The 25,949-nt window shown below is 40.1% G+C and overlaps 2 protein-coding genes across 2 annotated transcripts; one reads left to right on the top strand and one right to left on the bottom strand.

Annotated features, from left to right (window-relative positions):
• Window positions 1-850: 850 nt before the first annotated feature.
• On the bottom strand, window positions 851-5,820 carry atg101 (autophagy related 101). Its single transcript, XM_036594402.1, has 2 exons — window positions 5,236-5,820; window positions 851-3,179 (listed from the first exon to the last, which is right to left on the bottom strand). The coding sequence occupies exons 1-2, from the start codon at window positions 5,485-5,487 to the stop codon at window positions 2,775-2,777; spliced, it is 657 nt and encodes a 218-aa protein (XP_036450295.1). The 5' UTR covers window positions 5,488-5,820; the 3' UTR covers window positions 851-2,774.
• A 46-nt stretch (window positions 5,821-5,866) lies between these two features.
• rad51c (RAD51 paralog C) lies at window positions 5,867-19,998 on the top strand. Its single transcript, XM_036594401.1, has 9 exons — window positions 5,867-6,413; window positions 7,620-7,863; window positions 11,304-11,461; window positions 13,254-13,387; window positions 16,225-16,356; window positions 16,747-16,813; window positions 17,508-17,568; window positions 19,473-19,533; window positions 19,744-19,998. The coding sequence occupies exons 1-9, from the start codon at window positions 6,296-6,298 to the stop codon at window positions 19,846-19,848; spliced, it is 1,080 nt and encodes a 359-aa protein (XP_036450294.1). The 5' UTR covers window positions 5,867-6,295; the 3' UTR covers window positions 19,849-19,998.
• Window positions 19,999-25,949: the final 5,951 nt, after the last annotated feature.

Raw genomic sequence — 25,949 nt, 5'->3', positions numbered from 1 at the left:
CTGATATCACAGTTTGCAATATGGAAATGAGCCCAATTAGAGTTTTTAAAACTGTGCTGGATATTTTGATTAGATTTGTTTTACATTTCTGCATAATTTAATAGTTAAGATGTAAACAGAGCAGTTTGGTGTGAAACGCTCTGTTCTAGAGAAACTTACCGAGTCAGAACTGTTCACAGTGGTGGTGATAGGAACCAGACGTCCACCTCTAAAAGCTCCCTCACAGAAAGTTACTACATGAAATGGTTATGAATTCACTGCCTGATGTCTGAGACACTGTTTTATGATAGTTGTGAGAAGTTTTTGGCCTTAAACTCCATTCATAGTGGAGGGATACATAATATGCAGGGTGTTATGAGGCAAAATAGTCATCAACATTCCATATAAACTCAGAAGACTCGTGTAGGTTCACTGGTGGTTCTGGATAGTAAATAAAATGTCTATATCTGTGTTGTAGTCATGGCGACCCCTGGTTTCTATCACCACCACCACTGTAAAGACACCTGAACCATTTCACACCAAATCACTCTGAATCACTCTGTTCACATTTAAACCACTGAATTTATACAGCAATCTTGGAAAATCTGAGAAATTTTCCTTCAACCATGTTACATTACTGGTTCACCAACAACGTAATACGTTATTGCACTATAATCGTAATTCTTGTATTTCGTCCATATCATGCAGCCCTCATGAAGTAGTGTTGGTTACAGATACCAGGCTTTTCCAAACAGAGACAGAAAGGAGAAAGAGACCCTCTTCATGTTCACTATGGATGTGAGAGATGATAAGTGAGAGAAGAAACTGACTATTTAAATCAAAAACTGAACCTACATTGATCTGTGGGACCTGATTATGATCATGGATTAAGTGTTCCTAAATAAATGTAAAGGAATTGTTTGGCTACAAATCAAATAGACACAGCGCCCGCAATGGTTCTATTTAGAACTATGAGTTGCATATAGAACCATTTGCATGCTTAAATTGTTCTCTGCATTGTGAAATGGTTCTTTGAATTGATGGAGAATTGTGCTGTATATGGTTCTATATAGAATCTTTTTGAAAATAATGTTCTACAAAGCATCAGAAAGGGTTCTTAAATTGTTACAAGCTTGACATCATAGCAATAGCCGAACCTTTTTGGTGCTATACAGATATATGTATATGTATATATGTGTGTGTGTGTGTGTGTGTGTGTGTGTGTGTGTGTGTATATACATATATAGATAGATACAAAGAACCATATACAACATATTCTCCATCAATCTGAAAAATCGTTCCACCATGCAAAGAGCCATTTTGCATCAAATGGTTCTATACAGACCTCACTGTTCTAAACAGAAGCATTGCCTTTAATAAAGAACCCTTAAAGAACCATCTTTTTTGAGTTTGTAATGTAGTTGATCAGCCAAGACATGTTTGGTGTCTATTTTGTTAGTTTTAGCGCTGGTGCTACGAGGCTAATGCAGCTAAAATGCTACCCAAAATGTTTTAACAACACACGGTCTGAGGCAACTTAAGCATGCATGCTAATTGGTGGGGTATAAGCTTCCATTACTTCCATTCCATTACTTTCCATTACTTATTAGCTACGTTAGCCTCTTAGCTCCAGTTAGGGTTGGGTGGTATCCACTGTTTTGTACCTTGAAATCGTCTCTGAATATCACCACAGTATACAGTATTACCAAGTGGCAGAAACGTAAAAGCGGCGTAACTGACGTAAAAGCATTTACATTGCTTTTGTGCCATCTTGTTCAAAATAAAATAATCAAAAAGTATAGTTTGCTAACATGGTCATCAAATAAGCACACAATTTTCAAGCCATCATTCAACAGAAGTCAAACCATCTTTCTAACAATCACTAACTGTTAAACAGAGCAGCTAACTAGCAGAGAGGAGCTGGTTAGCATTAGCTTAGCGAGCTCTATTCACCACAAAACATATTTAATTCTGCCTAACTAAAGCGCCGACACAAGTTTAGATGATATAGACTCATATCTGAGGTGGTGAAGTCGAGCGGCTGGCGCTGAAGGGACAGAAAGGAGAAATTAAACCTGTTTTGTGGTGTTTGGATCTTAATGTGAGCTTAGCGAGCAGCTAAAGACCCAAAAAGAGCCACACACCACAGTACAGGTCTGAGTCTGACTGACTGCTGCTCTGCTAAACAAGCATAATGTGTTATTTAATATTTTTATATGATAAAAAACTAACATCTGACAGAGTAAAAAGAGGAGTGAGTGACAAAAATCAAAGCTGTTCTGTGGTGTTTAGGACTGTAGCGTTTTGGCTAAGCTAATGAGAGCTTAGTTAGCAGATCAAATGTGCCACACAGCACAGCACAGGCTCGGTTCTAGCTAACTGAAGCTAAACTGATTCCTGTTTGGAGGATAACCCGAGAGAAGTGACTGGTTTTAGAGTGAAAGCTTGTGAGTGGAGCTCTTAGCTGTTGAGCTGCTATCACCTCACTTTTATTGAGGTTTATCTCATTTTTCCCCTCTTTCTATCAGTGAGCTCCGAAACCACCAATCAGTGACCCTTCTACAATATAAACAAGTGGAAATTGGCTTTATTTAGCCTTTCAGAGGTGTAATTTTTAAATATCGTGGTATACTTTATTACCGATATACCTCCCAACCCTAACTCCAGTCTTAAAACACTAAAAAAGCAGCAAATAGGTCTTGGCAGATTGACTACGTTTGAAGTAAGAAGGGGAAAAACTGTGTAATTGTTTTGCCAAACGATTCGTTAAAAGCAAGCACAGATAATAAAACCTCTTATAAAGCTAAAGTGTCCTTGATCAGCCTCCTCATCGTGGTGCTCACAGACGTCCCGAGAGAATCTGTGATTTGGTAAGTGATTTTGTACAAATAAGGCTGGACGTCTTTCAGGCTCGTGTCGAACACGTTGTCGACTTCAGACTGAGTGGGCATCTTTGGCAGATACTCGTGCCGGTTGATGACTTCCACGATGTTGATGACTTTCTCGCCCAGCTTTTCGCCCACTTTCTCTCGGCATATCTGTCGCTCCTGCTCGTTGGCCAAGTTCACGACGTTGACCTTTATGGTCCACACCTCCCAGGGGATGCACTCGTCAGAAAACGGCCAGCGGGACTTCTTCTTCTGGTAGAACTCCAGCGAGATTTGGCCCATTCCGTCACTGCCGGAGTTGCCAAGAGCATCCTACCAAACAAACACAAAAAACAACCAAAAGTTCATGGTTATTGTCATTAAAACGACGTTTATAGCAGTGATATAGCTCTGTACTGAATAAAACAGACATTAGAAACTCATCTGACAGAGCAGGAGATAGAAGTAATAGCTCTCTTGGTGCTTTAGCCTTAAAGGGCTCATATCATACACTTTCCTTGTTTTCTGTATTGTTTGTTTTGTTGTGCAGTTGACAAAAATGTCACTATTTTTACTGAAATCAAAATAAATCTGTTTTTTGCATATTCACAGATGTAAACAAACCCTGCACTCTTTATAGCATTTATATAACTGAAGAAACAAAGTACATTATTGATCAGCGACAGTGAATAAAGTCACCCTCAATGTATGTCTGAATAAATGTTGGTTTATTGAAAGATGGTTCTTCAAGGGTTATTTAGTAAAGACAGTGGTTCTACACACAACTGTGGACACTCAAAGAACCATTTGCATGCTTAAATGGTTCTTTGCATGGTGAAATTGTTCTTCAGATTGATGGAGAATGTGTTGTATATGGTTCTACATAAAGCTGATATATATAGCACCAAAAGGTCAGATGAGGTAATGTGAGATGAGGTAATGGAGTGGGGTCCTCAGCCCAGAACAGCACACGGTTAGAAATAAAGGTTCTGTTCAGGTACATTTCTCATTCATCAAGCCACAAACAGTGTAAATGTTCCCTCAAAGCTCCAACAGTGGTTTTAAGGTCTGATTGTGAACCTTAAATAAGTTTTTCCAGGTGAAAAGTTCGTATTTGTACCTTTTCATAACCGAATGTTTTAAACAGAACAGTAAAATAAAAGCCTGGAGACGAGACGGGGTGTGTGGAGTCAGTACAGCTTAGAACATATCATTTGAGTGGATTATGGTTCAGTTATGTTCCCTGACTAAAGGTACTGAGATGGACCCTTGAGGGTCCCACCCCAGTGACAAGAGGGGGGACTGCCCCAGAGACAGTTTAGCACAATTTCCTTGGTTTTTTTGGGACAACTCAGATTAACGCTTGTGTTTGTAAAGCCTTAATCTTAAATAATTCTTGATGTCTTACTGTTTTCTGTTTTGTAATGGGTGTAAGCTGTTTTTCCACAACAGTGAAAATGTCTTCAACTATTATAATATTTTTGTCATATCGCCACCCTTACTGACTCTTTACGTTGTGTTATTTAGTAGATCTGACAATTTATAAACAAGTTTACAGATTATATTCCATTATTCACAAAATCTATACTGAATTTGTTGTAAGGATGCCTCATTGTTGCTGGTTTATTTGATGTTTTTACTGCTCTATTTTAGTATGTTATGAAATAATTTTATTTCTATTATTTCTTATGTCTATTTTCTCAGTTGTTTCTCTAGCTTTTTTATTTGTTTTCACTGCATATTTTATTGCTATTTTATGCCTATTTCTTTTTGAGCCTGTATTTATTTTAATTTTCTTTGTTCATTTTGTATTGCTAGTTTTTATTCGTTTCAGTTGATTAAATTTCATTTTAACTTCTTCAATTCCTGTTTAACTTGCTCGGCTATACTGTAAATGAGGGTCAACCCTCAATATACTACGAGCCAAAACAAAGGTTCTTTGACTGAAAGATGGTTCTTCAAGGGTTCTTTAGTAAAGACGGGGCTTCTATATAAAACTTTGAACACTCAAAACCATTTGCATGCTTAAATGGGTCTTTACATGGTGAAATGGTTATTAAAACTGATGAAGCATGCGCTGTATATGGTTCTATATAGAACCTTTTTGAAAGGGGTTCTATATAACACCAAAAAGGGTTATGATGTCAAGCTTGTAACAGTAGCAAAACCCTTTTTGGTGCTACACAGAACCACTGTCTTTACTAAAGAACCCTTGAAGAACCACCTTTTATTTAAGAGTGTAGTCAAAATATGATGTAATGGCTTTTTTCATCTCCATTCACTTACACAGCTTTGTTCAAAAGTGCATTAAAATAGAAAGAAACTACTGTCCTGCAGCTGCAGTCTGGACCCCACGAGTGTCCTGTATCAGCAGGTCAGTCCACTGTACCTTAAACTCGCCCACTGCTTTCCTGATGACCCGGTCCAGCTCGTCTGAGGACACTCGGACGAAGGTGAAGTCGATGAAGTCGCAGTCTATGTCCTGAGTGCCCACCGTGCCGATGGAGTAGGTGCCCTCCTTCTTATAGTGGAACTTGCCCGTGCTGCGGTGCAGCAGGATGGTGTGGAGCAGAGCCAGCAGGGCCTCATCCACCTGCCGGCCCTCCAGAGACACCTCCAGCACCTCTGAGCGGCAGTTCATCTCGAACAGACACGAAAAACGTCCACTATTTTAAAACGAAAGCCGATTTTAAGCGAGTGAGGCCGAAGTTAGACGAAGCAGTGGCGCAGCAGCTGCTGTCATCTCCTGCGCTGCGCAGCTGCTCTTTCTTTAAAGCTCATAAACGGCCGTTTTCCGCAAAAGAGAGCTCGGAAATTTATCGGAGAAAGATAGTAACACGTTTCTAAGCTTATATGAACCACCAATGTCTCTTGTTCGCGTCTGTAAATCTTACTTTGGGAGGATTTTACACGCGTTCTTCCTCTCCAGATTTGTAAACAGACCTCGGCGTTGGACGGCGAGGCGGGAGGGACGTTTCAGTCGTGTCAGTAAAAGGCGTTTCAAATAACAGAAGCGCGGTTTGGACTTGTTATTTGTTTTTGGGGGGGACAGTTCTCAACAGAACTCACGTTTCTGACACCCAAAAGCCTATACACCTCGTTTCATTTTTATGGAGGGTTGTATGTAAATGGAGATAGGTGTTTTGGGTTTGTGTGAGGGCTCTTATTATGAAAATAATATAAGACCGTGTTGTTCAAAGGGGTGAAATGTGACTACTGGTGGGAAATGACGAAGTGTCTGGCATTTTAGAGGGAATCTCGAACAGAAAAGCAATTTAATTTAGTATAATTGTAGTTTGTGGTGTTGACTCCGGCTCAGATCTTTTTAATGGTATGCATAAAGACTTTATTACAGCTGGAGAGACAGATAGTTGACTAGAAATGCTGTGATTCTTCACCAAAGTGAAATTTTGGTGCATAGGATGGAGGTGAACTGCAGCTGAGAAATAATGCAGAGGACCGTGGCCAGCTCTCCTCTGGCTCCCTCTGTGAAGGTGAAGTTGATCAATTTCGGCTTTCACACGGCAGCAGATTTGATCGATCTGCAACCAATACAACTATGCAAAGGTATTTTACACCACAGTATCAGTACTGACACATTTTATTAGTATTAGTCCTAAGCCGAGGTGAAAAAGGACGACAACCGAGTTCAGTTCAATAATAGCAAGTACTGTTTTGGTGCAGGTTCGTTTATTCGACCGGACTTTTGAGTTGTAGTTTCAAAAGTGAGACGTTGAATGTATTTAGATTTGAGGGGTGTGGCGAAAAACTACAATTCCCATGACGCACAGCAGCAAGACAAGCTAACAACGCAAGCATCAGAGGAGATTTTACAGCTGGGAGCTCTGAGATGAAAGTTTAACTCTGTAAAAAAATTAAGATTATACAAACTATACATCTAATAATCTGATAAAACCACTGTATTAGTCTGTATACTAAAATTTTGAACTTTGATCATTACTTTTTGGTCTGTTTTACAGCTGCAAATGCCAATGTCAATGAAAAAATACTTCTTTTTAATAATAATTCTGTCAGTGGTCATTATTTATTATATATTAAAACCATTTTTTCCAAATTATTAATGTGTAGCCTGTTCACCACCATTAGTTCGGGAGTTATGTGTGGCTGTTAATTACTAATCAATGAGAATATGATTGACAACAATAAAATACTAACAAGATATGTGTATAAAATCAGTAATTCACCACTTATTATAGCATCCATGCAATGTTTTATTAAAAAAGAAACATTCACACCATTTTCTGTTTTTTATTTTGAAATATTCTGCACATATCCCTTTATATCTTTTTTAAAGACTTAAAATATCCATACACACTTAAAGAAGATGGTTCTTCACAGGTCTTTAGTAAATGCAATCATTCTATTTAGGACCATAAGTTTTGTATAGAACCATTTCACCATTCAAAGAATGATTTAGGCATGCAGATGGTTCTATATAGAACTCATATTGTAAATAGAACCTTTGCCTCTGCTAAAGAAACCTTGAATAGCCATCTTCCTAAAGTGTGATGAACAGCATGGCTGGTCACCAGTAAAACCAGCATGTGTTGTGTTTTGGAAAGCAGAACTAGACCAGCATGAACCAGTTTAGACCAGTGTGGAGCGCATGCTGGTTTATGCTGATCTATCAGACCATTTTACTTTATGAATATAATAACCGTAGGTCAAAAATAAGACAATTACAAACAATTTTAGTTTGTCATTGACATATTATTGTGCTATTAACAGTGCTATAATGTGTTGTTTTTGTAGAAACAGGCATCACTCAGGAAGAAGCAGTTGAGGTTTTGCAGACATTGCGAGATGATGCCCAGCTTGACCAGCAGAGGGCAGCAACAGAAAGCCTAACAGCGCTGGACCTCCTGCACCAGGAACAGACTCAGGGCAGCATAGTGACGTTCTGCTCAGAGCTCGACGCTCTTCTCGGAGGGGGGCTTCCCGTGGGAAAGACCACTGAGATATGTGGTGCTCCAGGCATCGGAAAGAGCCAGCTGTGGTAAGACTGAAATAGAAACTAACTGGCCACTTTATTAGAAACACTTACCTCGTGTGTCCACTAACTGGCTAATTTATTAGAAACACCTACCCTGTGTTTCCAATAACTGGCCACTTTATTAGAAATACCCACCTTGTGCTTCCAATAACTGGCCACTTTATTAGAAATACCCACCTTGTGCTTCCACTCACTGGCCACTTTATTAGAAACACCCACCTTGTGCTTCCACTCACTGGCCACTTTATTAGAAATACCCACCTTGTGCTTCCAATAACTGGCCACTTTATTAGAAATACCCACCTTGTGCTTCCAATAACTGGCCACTTTATTAGAAACACCTACCTTGTGTTTCCATTAACTGGCCACTTTATTAGAAACACCTGCCTCATAGCTCCACTGTGTAGGTGTACACTCACAGACTGTAGTCCATCTCTTACTGCACAGTTTATCAGCCTCCTCTACCCCAGTCATTATGGGTCAGTTTCTGACCCCAGGATAATGTTGATTTAGACAGAAGATATCGTCTGCAGAATTATTGCAATTAGCAGTGTCATTGTGGGCCAAATTCAGTTAGGAGCACTTTGTAGTTCTACAGTTACAGACAGTGGATGTAGATATAAGGAAGTGTTCCAAATAAAGTGCTCAGTGAATGTAATTACCAACCTGACTGGCTTCTAAATCCAAAATATACCCCAAATAGTGCCAAATTGGCACACTGGAACCCTTTTTCTGGACAAGCTAATCCAGTTTACTTTATGTTTTCCTATTGTTTTTGTTCCCAAAGTTTCTTTTCCAAACTGAAAATCTACATTATAATCTTTTTATAATCTGAAGTGACCTTCAAAGTATGTACAGTCATATGCAAATAATTGAGCACCCCCATTACATGTTACATGTCAGTCAGATTTGACCAGTGAATTTTAGCATATGTGTAGTTAATTAATTATATAATTAAAGGGAAACTCCACTTTTATTCAATAAGTGGTGAAGACGTAAGCAGAGCGGTTCAGAGCGGTTTGGTGTGAAACGCTCTGTTTTAGAGAAACTTACCGAGTCAGAACTGTTCACAGTGGTGGTGATAGGAACTAGACGTCCACCTCTAAAAGCTCCCTCACAGAAAGTTCCTACATGAAATGGTTATGAATTCACTGCCTGATGACTGAGACACTGTTTTATGATAGTTTTAGAGAACTTAAACTCCATTCATGGTGGAGGGATACATGCAGGGCACTGTGAGGCAAAATAGTCCCCAAAGAAAACTTATTATTTCAGATTTTCCACTATTTTCCATCATCAACATTCCATATAAACTCAGAAGACTCGTGTAGGTTCACTGGTGGTTCTGGATAGTAAATAAAATGTCTATATTTGTGTTGTAGTCATGGCGACCCCTGGTTCCTATCACCACCACTGTAAAGACATCTGAACCATTTTACACCAAACCACTCTGAGTCACTCTGTTTACACCTCACACACTGAACTATGGAGGAATTTTGTAAAATTGGTGCCATTCCCCTTTAAGTCTACTGTATACATTTTTGAACTAAAGACAGAACTAAGGTTAGAACAACTGAACAAACGAATGATTAAATACAGGCTAAGCAATAGATAAATCTTGTACCACCTGAAAGAGACTGAAAGACCAGTAATTTGCATATCAGCATTTAATAAACTATCAACACATTTGATAATATCAGTTATCGACCCGAGGCACATGTGTCAAACACAAGGCCTACTGGCCACGTCAGATTCATGGCACAATCCTATTTGGGCCACAAATTCTTATAATCTTTTTACTAAAATTAGCCCTTATTAGTTTCACAGTGCGCTGCATTACAATCCCCATCATGCACTGCAACATAATGTGCACTCCAACCCCGCCTCCCCCACAGTATTCAAAGGGACAGCGGTTACACCACAAAAAGAAAAGATGCCAGGTGTCTAATTAAGGCAAAAACCCCTACCTCCCACCTCCTGGGGACATTTAAAGAGGTCTATTGTAGAGGCTATTTTTACACACACACACACACACACACACACACACACACACACACACACACACACACACACACACATATATATACAGGGTGTCCCAAAAAATATCATTTGAGATGTGAGTATCTGAGTAACTACATGTCCTGTGCAAACGAAATTAAACAGGCTTCATGTTTAACAACACAAGATTTATTTATCAAAATTCGAACAAGAAATTCAGAGGGACGTAGATTTAATAACCGATTTCACAGCTTCACAAATGTAATATCTTCCGATACTGGTGGCCGTCCAGATCCCTTTGTCCTGCACAGACGGCCTTCCTCTGAATTTTTGGTGCCATGTCCAAATCTGCTTTCCAGTTGGTGCATTATTATTGAATTTTCTGGAAAATGCTGCTGCACACTCGTTTGACAGTGTTCGAGCATATTCTAACACACAACATGCCTTTTCATTTCTAGTGAACGCTGTTCTCAACCTGAAAAAACAAACATTAAAAATTACACATTTTGTTAAAATTTGAGATCATTTGAGGGAGAATTGGCTGTTATTAGACTACGAAATGATGTCAGTTTTTTTGGGACAACCTATATATATATATATATATATATAATGATGTCGTTTTTTAGTTTTTGTCATAGTATGAAAGTGTCTGTTGCCCTTTATACTATGTATAAATTTCAGGATTTACACACCAAAAGAAACGACCCAAAAAGACTTGACTTACTTACCATTGACTTACATTAAAAGTAAAGTAGCTTTTTTCTTTCTCCTGTAAAGTTACCATTTTGGAGACAGGAAGTTTTGTTCCGACAACAGCAATATATATATACATATATTAATTTATATATATATAAATATAAATGTATGTGTGTGTGTGTGTGTGTGGTACATGTATGTATGTATGTATAATTTGTTTGGAATAGTTCAGGTATTCATGTAATTTTTCAAGATCTACCACAAGTGTCTATATTTTGCTTTTTGCAGTTTTGCCATATTTTGAATAACCAATGGGCAGTTCAGGTCATAGCAAAATGTTAATTACAAATGGACTAAAATTGTATGTCAGGGGTGCACAACTCCAGTCCTGGTGGGCCGGTGTCCAGCACGGTTTGGTGATTTACCTGCTTAAACACACCTGATTACATGTGTCTGCTATTTGGCAGGTTTAGTGAGTGTGTTTGAGTAGGGAAACCTCCAAACTGTGCTGGACAGCAGCCCTTCAGGACCGGAGCTGTGCACCCCCGTCATATGTGTTCTCTGGCCCACCGATTTGTTAAGATTTTTTTAATGGCCCTTTCAGTGGTTGAGTTTGAAACTTCTGACCCAAGGCTACCAGTGAGAGGAGTTCCAGGAACTGGGCCGGAGCGCCGCTGTCCTAGAATACGTCTGTGTAACCCAGATTTAAAGTGGTGATATCACACACACTCCGTGTTGTTCTCCCTCAGCATCCAGCTGGCTGTGGACGTGCAGATCCCGGTGTGTTTCGGAGGTTTGGGCGGGAAGGCTGTGTACATCGACACAGAGGGCAGTTTTGTGGTCCAGCGCGTGGTGGACATGGCAGAAGCTGCAGTAGAGCACTGTACTTTACTGGCTGAGGATGAAGGTAAACGTCATTAACCCTTTAAACCAGAGCTGTTTCTGCCCTTTAACCCAGTCTTCCTCTTTTAAAGGGCCCATATCATGGAAAACTGAATATATATATATATATATATATATATATATAATATATATATATATATATATATAATTTTTTATATATATACAGCTTTGAATTCATTGTTTTGTGATGTCATTAAAATGAATGCATTTGCATATACCTGCCTTTTCAGCCTACAGCAGTTTAGCCCCGTCCACTCACTCTTAAGCTACAAGGAGTGTTCCAGCTTAGAATGAATAAGGTACACAGTACTAGGCAGCGAATCAGAACAGAGATCATTTACATATATCAGTCTTAAAGTGTTTCAGTCCGGACTGCTTTTTAATGAGGCACAGCCAATCAGAACAGAGCTCATTTACATATAACAGGCGTAAAGGCGCAGTAACAAAACACACTGTTTAATTGTAAAGGATAAAGGAGAGTTTGGAAAACGTATAAACAAAAAGAATTGGGTATATAAAACCTCACAAACATCGTAAGTGGACCTCAGGGGAAAATGCAGGATATGAGCCCTTTAATAGCTAAAGCAGTGTGTCAAACTCAACCACTAAAATGCCCATATTAAAAAATCTTAACAAATCTGTGGGCCAGAGAAAAAAATGTTCTTATTTGGTTTTTAATTAATGTTGTGCTGTAATCCAAACTGACCATTGTTTATTCAAAATACGCAAAACCTTCAGCAGTAAAATATAAGCACTTGTAGTAAACCTTAAAATATTACATGGATATTTGAAATATTGAAAATGTAAACGTCCCCAGGCGCTCAGTCTTTTAAACCTGCCTAGGTGCTTGAATTACACACCTGGCATCTTTTCTTTGCTGCATGTTTATAAAGACTTGGGCTCAGTTTCTGAGCTGCTGAGCTGACGTTCGGTGTTTATGTTGGTTAAACTGCAGCTGAAATACATCTGGTGTGTTTAGGTGATATGACTAGTGTGGGATTATGTAGAGACTGCTGTTGGGGTAGGATAGTTGCACTACATTACATTGCAGTGCATGCTGGGGACTGTAGTACAGTGCACTGTGAAACGGGCTAACATTAATAGAAAATTAAAACACTTTTTGCGGGCCGGAACGGATTGTGTCACGGGCCTGATCTGGGCCTCGGGCCTTGTGTTTGACACATGAGAGCTAAAGTTAACCCATCCTCTACACACTTCTGCACATTTTAATGCACAATTACTGTTTATTTAACATATTTAGGAGAATATAGGGGAAATATATATAAAATGTGCCCTAAGCAAAAGTTATGGTACATTTTATATTTTATGTTTTATTGCTGTCCAATGTGTTAAACTCAGAAATAAATAAATAAATAAATCTCATAGATTTGAGTGCAACTTTATAAAGAAAGACATGCAAACTAATGGAATAGAAGCACAATTATTATAAACTATATTGAGACTTATAAACTATTAAGGTAAAACAGCCTCCACTAATTAGGCACATGCTACCATGAACAAATGCACTTTCCAAAAAATATGACATTAATGTGAGTTTATTTATATATTTCATACACAGTGGTTTACAGAAATAAACATATAAGGTTGACCAAAGATAAATTGCTAAAAACAGAATAAAAAAGACAGCATATCAGAAGACGTCCTAAGAGCTCTGATGGTTTGTCTTCTGCTGTGCCTTTCAGACAGTCTGTGAGCTCTCAGACTGATCTCAGTGAGCGATGCGGAGCGGACTGTGAATTATGGAATGTAAATTTTTTTCTCATGTTTATTCTCAGAGCAGCGAAAAGCACTGGAGGAATTCACCACGGAGAAGATTCTCTCCGGCATCTTCCTCGTCCGTTGTCATGGTTACGCAGACCTGCTGGCCGAGGCCTACCTCCTGCCGGACTTCCTGCTGAAGCACCCTGAGGTGTGCGGGTGTACAAAGGGCGCCACCTGTCTGCACTGCAGGCAGGGAACTGGGGTTCACTGGTTGAGCTAAGTCGGGGATATGGCTAAAATATAACATCACGATACGGGTTACGATATTTCGTTTTTTCTGCGGTTTGGGAACAAACTGAAACAGAGCACAGTGATGTTTGTAAACATAAACTAGTCACTTTATTTTTCACGTGGCCACTGTATTTCGAGGTTATGGCTGAAATATCTGCTTGGGGAGCAGAAGTGTCGTTCTTTACCTTTTTTAGTGAAGTCAAAGAAAGTGTACTTACTTTTTAAGTTATGGTTTTGTCTAATTAAACGTCTCCGAGGCGTTTCTGGGACAGTGTGCAGTTTGTGGCAGTCAATAGTCCACTGTAGTCGTGCGTCATTCTGTAGTCCTCGTTATGCCCATATTAGGAGCTCCGGGTCTGAGCTCCATTTCTCTATGGCCAGAATGAATAGGGTTTTCAAAAAATCGCCTCTAGCGCCCTGTGTTCAATAAAAATGTTCAGAACCCGATGCGTTTTGTCCCGTGTACATTTACCGAATATCACTGAATCCTCCGAATTACGAGGTCGTAAAGAGCTATAATACTAATATTGCTACATGTGAGCTACAGCTACTGCGCATCAATTTGACATCACTAAACTACACGAAACTAAGGTGGACTGTGGCGGTGCTCTGACCAGCTGTGGTATCTTATCAAAATGTTCTACAGTAGTGCATAATTACAGGTTTACCTCTAAATAAAAACTCTAGGTGGGATATTCTGATAGACTTATCAAAAATACTACCCGTGTTAAACTACGAGGCGGAATTTAGCTTCTTTTTTCACAGCTTCCTGTTTGAATATTCCTGTTCCATCTTAAATGGTGCAGCTGCTGCGACTGGCTATCACAAACATTAGCAAACGAGATAAAATACTGACCTGTCGGTTCTGTGAAACAGCAAAAATAATTTACTCAGCTGTTAAGTGGAAATAGAGAAACCTCCTCATATCAGGCCTTTCAACCCTCCATGAAGCTGAAGTCAGCTTTTTGTTTGACTTTTCCCGTTCCACCTTAAATGGCGCGGCAGTTCAGAACGTGACTGCTGCATCATTTAAGGTGGAATGGGAAAAGTCAAACAAAAAGCTGGCGAATGTCCTGAGAAAATGTCCCCAGAAAAATGTTACCAGCATTAAAATAATAATGAGGATGTTCTGAGAGCCTAAATCAGTTTATCAGGGTGAGCAGTGATCATTAAGCTGAGTCTGTACCGGATCAGCCCGAGTTCAGGTTCGTTTGTAGAGCTTTTCAAATCAAGCTAAAAGGAAAGATCTATCATGTTTCAGTGAGCATCAGATGAAGAACAGAGAACTACAGGGAAACCTGCTGATTTTGTTCTGACTTTTTTTCATCTCCCCTCAGTCTGAACAGGGACATGTACACTGACAAAGCCGGATTAAGGAGGCTGCCAGTCTAATGACGGGAATTCAGTGTGCAGTAGCTTTAGCTCACATGTAGAAAATTTCATATTTCAACTCTTTAACGATCCAGTGGTATTTGGGAGAAAAATGTACACAGGACAGAACGTATCGGGTTCTGAACATTTTTATTGAACACAGGGGGCGCTAGAGGTGATTTTTTGAAAACCCTATTCATTCTGGCCATAGAGAAATGGAGCTCAGACCCGGAGTTCCTAATATGGGCATAAGAGCGCTGACTACAAGATGACGACACGACTACAGTGGTCTATGCAGCTGAGTGAAGATGAAATTATGGCAAGAACAGCAATGCTACACACATGAACAGCACAGAGCTTCAGCGGACATGAGACTGTAGCTCCATAATGACTCAGTGTTAGCACTGAAAGCTGCTCAAAAAACACAACCAGATGACGAACTGACAGTTAAACATCACTGTTCGCTCCTAACAGACTCACTTTAACTGGTTTACATGTATATTCTCTATATAACTGGATTCTGCCCTCACTAGCAGGCCGCAGGTAGCAGAAACTAGCTGGCTAACAGGCTAACGCTACAATAACAAAAGAGATACTTTACATTTACCCTTTTTAATAAAGCTTTACTTAAAAACAGAGACATAGAAAAATTAAAAACTGTGACCTGTATTCCTGTTATGAGCCTAAAACGTCTGTATTTAAACATAAAAATCCCAAATAGCGCCGAACTAACCCCGCTAGCTTGATGCTAACAAAGCTAGCTTAACTGCCATGGTAAAAATACAAGGAGCATTACTGAAGCGCTGGTTCAAAAACAGATTTCTACATCAGACAGAAAGGGGATACTTCATGGCTCTCTGCCTGTATCTGATTCTCAGTGTAAACACAATTAAACAGATTAAACTAAGTGACTTTATTAGTGTGAATAATCAGTTTAGCTATAAATGAGATCTGACTGAAGCGCTCTCAGGTTCATGTTTCTGTTCACAGATCAATAAACAAAGCTGGCATTTGGCCAGACTAATACATGAAGTCAACCTAAGTATGATGTTCTATTTTTGAAAATAATCATATTTAAAATAGCATTTGGTTAAACGTCTACATGTGGTAAAAAATTGCAGTTAAAAAATCAGCCCCCTAGCAGAACCACTGCGGCCCACAGGCTGAAAACCACTGATTATCAAACGATGCAGTTGATTGTGATTGACTGCTTTCATCATTTGACAGTCCTGTTAACGACATACTTAATTAACAAGTTATGCTTTCATTGGGTTTACATTCTGTATCAATAGCTTCAAGTATGCAGTTCTGACTTTTTACTGTTTTGATGTCCAAAAAATGTCAAAATGGTTAAACCCACATTCCTTCCTTCTCCAATCACAGGTGAAGCTGGTGGTGATTGACAGCATCGCCTTTCCTTTCAGGCACGACTTTGACGACCTCTCTCAGAGGACCCGCCTCCTAAGCGGGCTCGGCCAGCAGCTAATCCAGTTAGCCACCGAGCACAGCGCCGCCGTATGAGCTTCTATAGCACACTCATACTGTACAATACATGTCTCTCTCTTTTTCTCTCTCTCTATGTCTCTCTACCTCTATTTCTCTGTCTCTGTCTCTCTCTCGATCTGTCACTGTCTCTATTTCTCTCTATCTCTCTCATTCGCTATCCCTCTCTTGTTCTCTCTCTCCCTCTCTATCTATGTATGTATCTATCTATCCTTCTCTCTCATTATCTTTCTCTCTCGCTGTCTTTATTTCTCTCTTTATTTCTGTCTCTCTCTTTTCATCTTTCTCTTGTTGTATCTATCTATCTGTATTTCTAGCCATTTCTCTCTCTCTCTCTCTCTCTCTCTCTCTCTCGCTCGCTCGCTCGCTCGCTTTCAGATTGTTGTGTTTGTTTGTTGTTAGGTGGTGCTGACCAATCAGATTACAACCAAAGTCTTAAATGGCCAATCCAAGCTGGTTCCTGCTTTAGGTAATCTTTACTGTCTTAAACTGTGTGTGTGTGTGTGTATATGTGTGTACACAGTAGCTACATAATGTTCATTTAACATATCGCTGCTGTTGGAACAAAACCTTGTATCTCCATTTTCGTCATTTTTCTGTTTTTGGCATAGTTTTAAAATGACTGTTACTCTTTACATTGTGTGTGAATTTCATGATGAATGGACCAAAAGAAACGACCCAAAATGACTTTTAAAAAAGTCTGGTTCCATTGACTTACATTAAAGGTAAAGTAGGTTTTTTCCTTCTCCTGTAAAGTTACTACTTTGGAGATACAAAGTTTTGTTCCGATAACAGCAATATGCAGTAGCTACTTAAGGTTTAGTTAACATATTCAATAGCTACATTATGTTCAATTAACATATTCTGTAGCTGCTTAATAATATATAATAAATAATAGATTTAACAGCTAATATTCAGCAGCTGTGCTCAGCAGAGCTCCAGTGCGTGTGCTCATGTTTTGGCCACAATAAAATTTCCAGCCTATTTGAAAACATAAAGATGTTGTGGTGTATTGTTTATATTTTCTGTGTAAATAATTACATTTAGTCAGGTTTTGACATATTTTTTAAAAAGTAAGTCTGAATTGTACCATAACAATGAAATCAAATCTGGGTGAAATTTGATGTTTTGTCTTGTTTTTGTTTTGTTTTTTTGTTTTTCAGGTGAAAGTTGGGGTCATGCAGCTACACAGAGGCTGATCCTGCGCTGGGACGGAGCTAAAAGGCAGTTATCTTTTACTCATATTTTAGAGACTGTCTTCTTTTGTGAGGTTGAGTAAAGTATTGATTAGATAAAGCAGGTATTGATGATAACTAATTGGATAATTGTTTTCAGGGTCCGGGGGGTCTAAGAGGTTATTTTAGACTCCCAGCACCCCCTGTATTTCACGCCTTGTTCTCAGGTGTGTAAAAGGTAAGCACAGTGTGTAATACACACACAGAGACATGCAGCACTCTTAGCTTGTCTGCTGGTTCTGAATGTGCAGCCTGACGCAGCAGAACGGAGCGGGTGGAGTTGGGTTCGGCGCTCTGCTCCAGCGCTGGCTCCGCTCTCGAGTAGTGAGCGCTGTTGGCAGAGGAAGCGAGAGAGCATTACGTAAAAACTCTCTACCCTTCACCTCTGTGGGAGAGAGAGTGAATCACTTTACTCCAAAAACTGCTTTAACTTCTGCACACCATCTTCATCGCCCTCACACCGTCACTGCGCTCATCACCCAGCAACAGCGGCACTGAATATACCTCTCTCTCTCACTATATCTCTCTCTCTCTCACTATCTCTAGTTCTCACTCTAGCTCTCTCTCTCTCTCTCTCTCTCTCTCTCTCTCTCTCTCTCTATCTCCAGTTCTCTCTAGCTCTCTCTCTCTCTCACGTCTCTCACTCCATCTCTTTCATTCTCTCATTTATCTCTCTCTCTCTCACTTTCTCTCTAGTTCTCACTCTAACACTCTCTGTCTCTCTCTCCCATCTCCTCTCACTCTATCTTTCTTTCTCTTATTTATCTTTCTTTATCTCTCCTTTCTCCCTCTTCCTCTCTCTCTCACACTTTCTCTCTAGTTCTCATTCTAACACTCTCTCTCTCTAGTTCTCACTCTAGCTCTCTCTCTTTAGCTCTCAAATTCTGTCACTCTCTCTCCCCCTCCCTCTCTCCTTTCTCCCTTTTTCTCTCTATCTCACTCTCTCTCTTCTCACCCCATCTCTTTCTTTCTCTCATTTATCTGTCTTTATCTCTCCTTTCTCTGTCTTTCTCACTCTGTCTCTAGTTCTCACACTCTCTGTTGCTCTTTCTCTCTCTGTCTTTCTCTCTAGCTCTCACTCTGTTTCTATATCTCTGTCTCTCCCATCTCCTCTCACTCTTTCTCATATTTATGTCTTTATCGCTCCTTTCTCCCTCTTCCTCTCTCTCTCTGTCACACACACTTTCTCTCTAGTTCTCACTCTATCTCTCTCTCTCTCTCCCTCCCTTTCTCTTTCTAGCTCTTACTCTAACTTTCTCTACCTCTGTTGCTCTCTCCCTTCTCTCACTCCATCTTTCTTTTTTATTTAGCTCTCTCTATCTCTCCTTCTCTCTCTCTCTCTCTCTCTCTCTCTCCCTCCATCTCTGTCTCTCACTTCACTTTCTTCCTCTCAGTTCTTTCCATCCCCCTCCTCTCTCCCGCCTTCTTTTTCTCTCACTTTCTTCTCTCTCTTTATCCTTTCTTTATATCTTTCTCTCTTTACTCCATAAATCTCTCTCTCTCCCTCCCCGAGTGATAAAGCTCAAGGTCTCCTCACATCATTTTCTCCGAATCTGGAACGCTGCTCGAGCAATAAACACACAAGGTCACCGCAAAGGAACTCGGTGCGATCGTCCACTTATGGAGATGAACTGCATCTGGAGGCCTCACGGTGGGCTCAGGGTGGGCTCACGGTGGGCTCTGCTGCGCTGCTGTAGCGCTACAGAGAGCATAAAGCTGCAGAGTTAAAGGGACAGTCCAGCCAACAATCAGAATTCACACAGAAACCACATGATCAGGTCTATGAGAGGTTAAAGAAGAGCTGCACGCGCTCTGAGACGAGTGGAACACGGGAAAAATAGATTCGTTTTAATAAACGATCCCTTTAAATTCACCTGTTCGCTGTTTCTGTAGGTTGGCGTCTCTCTTCAAGTCCCCGAGCCAAAAGGAGGCCACTGTGGAGTATCAGATCACGGTAAGTATATTAATAAAGGGAATAATTTCAGTAACATCAGCTGTGAATAAATCAAATGTATGAAATACTGCTGGTATTGTTGTGTTCAGCGCTGCAGCGGTTCCTGATTTAAAGATGTAGAAGCTGTGAAGTGAGCGCGACTGTCGGCCGCCGTACCTGTGGATCTGATTTAGGTCGTCATGTTTGGCCTAATTTCTGTCCCTTTTTCAGGGTCAAGGTTTCAGAGATTCCAGCGTTCCAGCTGAAGCTCAGCCCTGCAGCCCCGCGGCAGCAAACCACAGCAAGCGACCGCGCACGGCAGAGCAGCGCCGTTAAGGAACCCTTTCAGAACAGTACTTTTATTAAAAAGATGGTTCTTCAAGGGTTCTTTAGTAAAGGGAATGGTTCTATATAGAGCCATGAACACTGAAAGAAGCATTTGCATGCTGTATAGTGAAATGGTTCTTCAGACTGATGGAGAATGTGTTGTGGATAGAACCTTTTCAAAAAGGGGTTCTGCTGTTGTGACAAGCTTGACGTCGTAACAATCAAAGAACCTTTTTGTTGCTATATGGAATAATTGTCGAAAAGGTTCTACACCCTTAAAAAGATGGTCCTTCAAGGGTTCTTTAATAAAGTGAATGGTTCTATATAGAGCCGCGAACACTCAAAGAACCATCTGCATGATTAAATGGTTCTTTGCATGGTGAAATCGTTCTTCAGATTGATGGACAACGTGTTGTGTATGGTTCTTATATAGAACCTTTTTGAAAAGGTTTCTATATAGCACCAAAAAGGGTTCTGCTGTTGTTACACTGTCAAGTTTGTTACAATAGAAGAATCCTTTTTGGTACTAAGTAGAACCATATACAACACATTCTCCATCAATCTAAAGAACCTCTTCAACATGCAAAAAAAACAGTTAAGCATATAAATGGTTCTTTAAGTGTTCATGGTTCTGTATAGAAACATTGCCTTAACTAAAGAAACCTTGAAGAACCTTCTTATTGCACTTTCACAAAAATATACAATAAATCAGAGATCGCTACACTCAAAGGTGGTTCTTTAGTGAAGGGTTAGAAACATAGGTTCTCTGTAGAACCATTACATGCTTAAATGGTTCATTGCATGGTGAAATGGTTCTTCAGATTGAAGGAGAATGTGTTGTAGCATCAAAAACGGTTCTGTTATTGTTATAAGCTTGACATCGTAACGATAGCAGAACACTTACTGGTGCTGTATATTATGGAGCCCTGCTGGTGACATCTCATAAATAAAAATAGTGCGTGGAATGAGATCCTAATGCATGGCCACGACTTAGTAAGGTGTGGGAATGAGATAATTAAGTCGTGGCCATGACTTACTAAGGTGTGGGAACAAGATCCTAATGTGAGGTCATGGCTTAGTAAGGCAAAATCTCGTTCCCATGTCTTATTAAGTCATGGCCACAACTTAATTACCTCATCCCCATGCCTTACTAAGTCGTGGCCACGCATTAGGATCACGTTACCATGCCTTACTAAGCTGTGGCCACGACTTAATTATCTTATTCCCACGCTTTACTAAGTCGTGGCCACGTATTATTTGTGTTTATACAGGATGTCACCAGCAGGGCTCCGTACCATAGAACCATTTTCAGAAAGGTTCTATATAAAGAACTGAAGAATGTGAAGAGTGTATCCAGTCTAAAAAGGTATTGAATTAACCTGACTGGAATATGTGCATCATTTCAACATTAATAAATCATCTTATTAACACAGTTATTATCAACAGTCAGTAAACTGACAGAAACTGTGTTGGTGTAATAGGTTTTATTTTAAGTGTAAGTTCAGTAAGTCTTTCTTCTGATAATGACGAGTTATTAATGAAGTGTGTAATTTACATTGTTCTGCAGATAACTGTTTTTATTAATACACCTTTTTCACTGAAACTTTGTATCAGATTATTTATTTCTGATATTAAAGCAGTAACTGCTCTTTATTACTCAAGATACACCGATCAGGCCTAACATTATGACCACCTCCTTGTTTCTATGCTCATTGTCCATTTTATCAGCTCCACTTACTATATAGGTGCACTTTGTAGTTCTACAGTTACAGACTGTAGTCCATCTGTTTCTCTGATACTTTGTTAGCCCCTCTTTTACCCTGTTCTTCAGTGGTCAGGACCCCCATGGACCCTCACAGAGCAGGTACTATTTGGGTGGTGGATCATTCTCAGCGCTGCAGTAACACTGACGTGGTGGTGGTGTGTGTGTGTTGCGCTGGTCTGAGTGGATCAGACACAGCAGTGCTGCTGGAGTGAGAGTCACCTGCTCTGTGAGGGTCCATGGGGGTCCTGACCACTGAAGAACAGGGTAAAAGGGGGCTAACAAAGTATCAGAGAAACAGATGGACTACAGTCTGTAACTGTAGAACTACAAAGTGCACCTATATAGTAAGTGGAGCTGATAAAATGGACAATGAGCGTAGAAACAAGGAGGTGGTCAGAATGTTATGCCTGACTGGTGAAAATGTGATGAAAATACAGCACTGCGCTGAAATCAGAGCCCTTCGTTTATTTGATTTCCAGTCAGAACAGCCTAAAAACCCAGAGAACCTAAACCTGTTTTCTTTCTAATGCGGTTAGTATTGGTCTTGCAGGTAGACAGTAAACATGTACTAATTAAACCCTTTTTATAATGTTCCACTGACCAATAAATGACCGATATATTTCACCATATTTTTCTCCTCTTGATGTGAACTGGGTCCTAATCACAAGGTTGCATCTCTGGCTCCGCCCACACAGAGCAGTTTCAGAGTCAGAGAAGTTCAGCAAGCTAGCCCACCTGTGGCTGCCTGTCGCTCGTTCACTCGTCCATTCCTTTATAAACATGTTGATTTGTCCGTCTGTCTGCACGTCTGTCCGTCCGTGACCTTTTCATCCAGTTAGCATCACATAAAAGCTAGATCATGATTTCGGTTCTGTATGAGGGGCGGAGCTGGCTAGGAGTGTTGGACAGAGAGCTGTCAATCAAGTAGCTCATTAGCCACGCCCACACAGCTCTCAGATAGGGCCGATTAGTCGTGTTTTAGCATATTTGTATCATATTTTTCATTCAAGGTTTGCTAGATGCGTTATATAACGTTCATGTTTAGTATCATACAATCATTTTTAATAGTTTGTGTTCTCTGGAAATTTAAGTACAACTTATTCGTTTTTTTAGACAAGCCGAAAACATATACTTGCCATAAAATTACCCAGAAGCCTCGACAACAAGATGTGTCAGTGTTTAGTGTGTCCGCTCTTCACCCTCATTACAGCTTCCATTCTTCTCAGGAGACTCACTTTCAGTTTCTCTGCAGACTCACCTCCAAAGTTCAGTCTTAGAAGCTGGTTGATGATTTTCTGAAGTAATCAAACACATTCAGTGGTGTTGAGGTCTGGACTCTGGGGTGGTCAGTCCATCGTTCAGCTTTGTTTGATGTGTCCGTCTCCTTTTCTCAGTGAGGTTCTTCTTGACAGCTACACATCCTTTCAGACCCACAGCGCTGAGTCGTCTTCTCACAGTGGAAGGATGGACAGAAACACCTGTGGATGTTTTCAGATCTGATCAGCTTGATTTTCTCCTCTCTCTCAGAGATGAAAGCTTTAAGTGCTGTTTATCTGATGGGGGCAGTTTTGGGGTCGACCAGGTCTTTGAGGTGGTTGTTAGGAGCCCCATTTTCTCTGGAGCTTCTAATCAGTTTTGGAACTCTAAACTTCAAGCAGATTATTTTAAATCTAATCTCAGAAATATCTCCTCCAAAATGAATAACTTGTACTTAAATAAATGAAAGGGTCTCTGATTCTGCGCAGTGCTGTTACCGTATATGTGTACGCGTCTGTGAAAGTGCGGTTGATGTATCTCTTTAATTGAATTATACCCTGGAAAGCCAGCAGTGTATCAGCACGCAGGGCATGTGGGTAAAATATGAGCACTTTATCTAATATATCCTTGGCCGGAGGAGCGTAAAGGGCTGGCAAGAAATTCACTCAATATCTCTGACCAGAGAAGCGGGCAGTGCATTCTTCATTTTAATATATTACCTTATTTATGCAGTACTTTACTTATTCATACGTGGATTCTTCTAGGCTGCTGTATTGACCTACACATGGACTTCGGTGGACATCGCTGGAAGGACAATAAGACAAACCAAACCTGCAAACAAAACAGAAACTCACTGTACACTTTTACTTTCTAATTGCTCAGTCCAGGCTCCGCCCACCAGTGTGTTCTTTCGTGACTACTGTTGCTATGTTGGACACGTTTTACAGAACGCTGGTAAAAATATCATTCGGCCTAATGAGAAACTGTAGAACAGACTCAGTTTATATCACAATACCTACATTTAGAGTCAGTTATTCATTCAGCCTAATGAGAAACTGTAGAACAGACTCAGTTTATATCACAATACCTACATTTAGAGTCAGTTATTCATTCAACCTAATGAGAAACTGTAGAACAGACTCAGTTTATATCACAATACCTACATTTAGAGTCAGTTATTCATTCAGCCTAATGAGAAACTGTAGAACAGACTCAGTTTATATCACAATACCTACATTTAGAGTCAGTTATTCATTCAGCCTAATGAGAAACTGTAGAACAGACTCAGTTTATATCACAATAATGTAGGTATTGTGATATAAACTGAATCTGTTGAACAGTTTCTCGTTGTGTTTAATGTGATTTTTTTCCAGCATTCTGTAAAACAACAGCAACAGTAGCTACGAAAGACCTCATTAGTGGGCGGAGCCTCGATAGATCAATTTAATTGTGATCAGTGTGAGAGAAGTTGGACAAACCCTGGGTAAACTGAAAAGATTCATTCTGAGCTGATCAGTGTGTCTATTGACTGCCCAGTTTGTGTTTCCATGTGGTCAGGATGACCATACGCAGCTCTTAATCTGCCTATAATGCAATTAATCATTATTTTTAGCCCTTTTAGCAGAGTGGGAGTAAATTCTAATGGGGTTAATAACTGAGCTGATTATCTGGCAACCTCTGTTTAACGCAAAAACACTCAATAGAACAGCAGCAGAACAGTTAATTCCCAGCAAGGCCGAAATCTGCAACAGTTATTTTTAGCCAGAGCTCTGATGTCCTATATACACTCACACTCACTCAGCTATAGAGCTTCACTTGTGGAGCTTTTCCAGCAATAATCACCGAACCACACGGGCCGCTTTTAGAGTTTGGAGTGAGAGCCGTTCGCCGGTAATGTTCATTAAACGCTCCACACGACTCCCACTATTGCTCTGTCACAGCCAATTAGCCGACAGATTTCTGTAGTTGTTGGAAACTGCTTCTGACTTTCATGTGGGTCCATTTTGTATGAAATGTTAGCAGGATGAGATGTCCACTCACTGGCCACTTTATTAGAAACACCTTGCTTCCACTCACTGGCCACTTTATTAGAAACACTTTGCTTCCACTCACTGGCCACTTTATTAGAAACCCCTGCCTTAGCATCTTTTGATGCTGTCATCTTCTAGCCTTTCATCTGTGGTTGGTTTCTGACCTCAGAGTCTGGATATTTCTGTGTAATGGACCACTCTCAACATACAACTGACGTGTTTCTAATAAAGTGGCCAGTAGAAGCAGAAGGTCAGTGTTTCTAATAAAGTGGCCAGTGAGTAAAAGCACAGGGTGGGTGTTTCTAATAAATTGGGCAGTGAGTGAAAGCACGAGGTGGTGTTTCTAATAAAGTGGCCAGTGAAAGCACAAGGAGGGTGTTTCTAATAAAGTGGCCAGTTATTGGAAGCACAAGGTGAGTGTTTCTAATAAAGTGGCCAGTGAGTGAAAGCACAAGGTATGTGTTTCTAATAAAGTGACCAGTGAGTAGAAGCACAAGCTCAGTATTTCTAATAAAGTGGCCAGTGAAAGCACAAGATAGATGTTTCTAATAAAGTGGCCAGTGAGTAGAAGCACAAGCTCAGTATTTCTAATAAAGTGGCCAGTGAAAGCACAAGATAGATGTTTCTAATAAAGTGGCCAGTTATTGGAAGCACAAGGTAGGTGTTCCTAATAAAGTGGCCAGTAAAAGCACAAGTAAGGTGTTTCTAATGAAGTGGCCAATGAGTTAAAGCACGAGGTGGTGTTTCTAATAAAGTGGCCAGTGAGTAGAAGCACAAGGTGAGTGTTTCTAATAAAGTGGCCAGTGAGTGTAAGCACAAGGTGAGTGTTTCTAATAAAGTGGCCAGTGAGTGTAAGCACAAGCTGAGTGTGTTTCTAATAAAGTGGCCAGTTAGTGAAAGCACAAGGTAGGTGTTTCTAATAAAGTGGCCAGTGAGTGGAAGCACAAGTTGGGTGTTTCTAATAAAGCGCTGGGTGAGTGAAAGCACGAGGTCAGTGTTTCTAATAAAGTGGCCAGTAAGTGTATCCAGGCTTAACCTGTCCAGGTAAGCGGACTCAG

This window comes from Colossoma macropomum, unplaced genomic scaffold (genome assembly GCF_904425465.1).
Source record: "Colossoma macropomum unplaced genomic scaffold, Colossoma_macropomum, whole genome shotgun sequence".
Lineage (NCBI taxonomy): Eukaryota > Metazoa > Chordata > Actinopteri > Characiformes > Serrasalmidae > Colossoma > Colossoma macropomum.
Note: the sequence above shows the minus strand (reverse complement) of the source record. Positions and strands in the feature narration are given on the sequence as shown.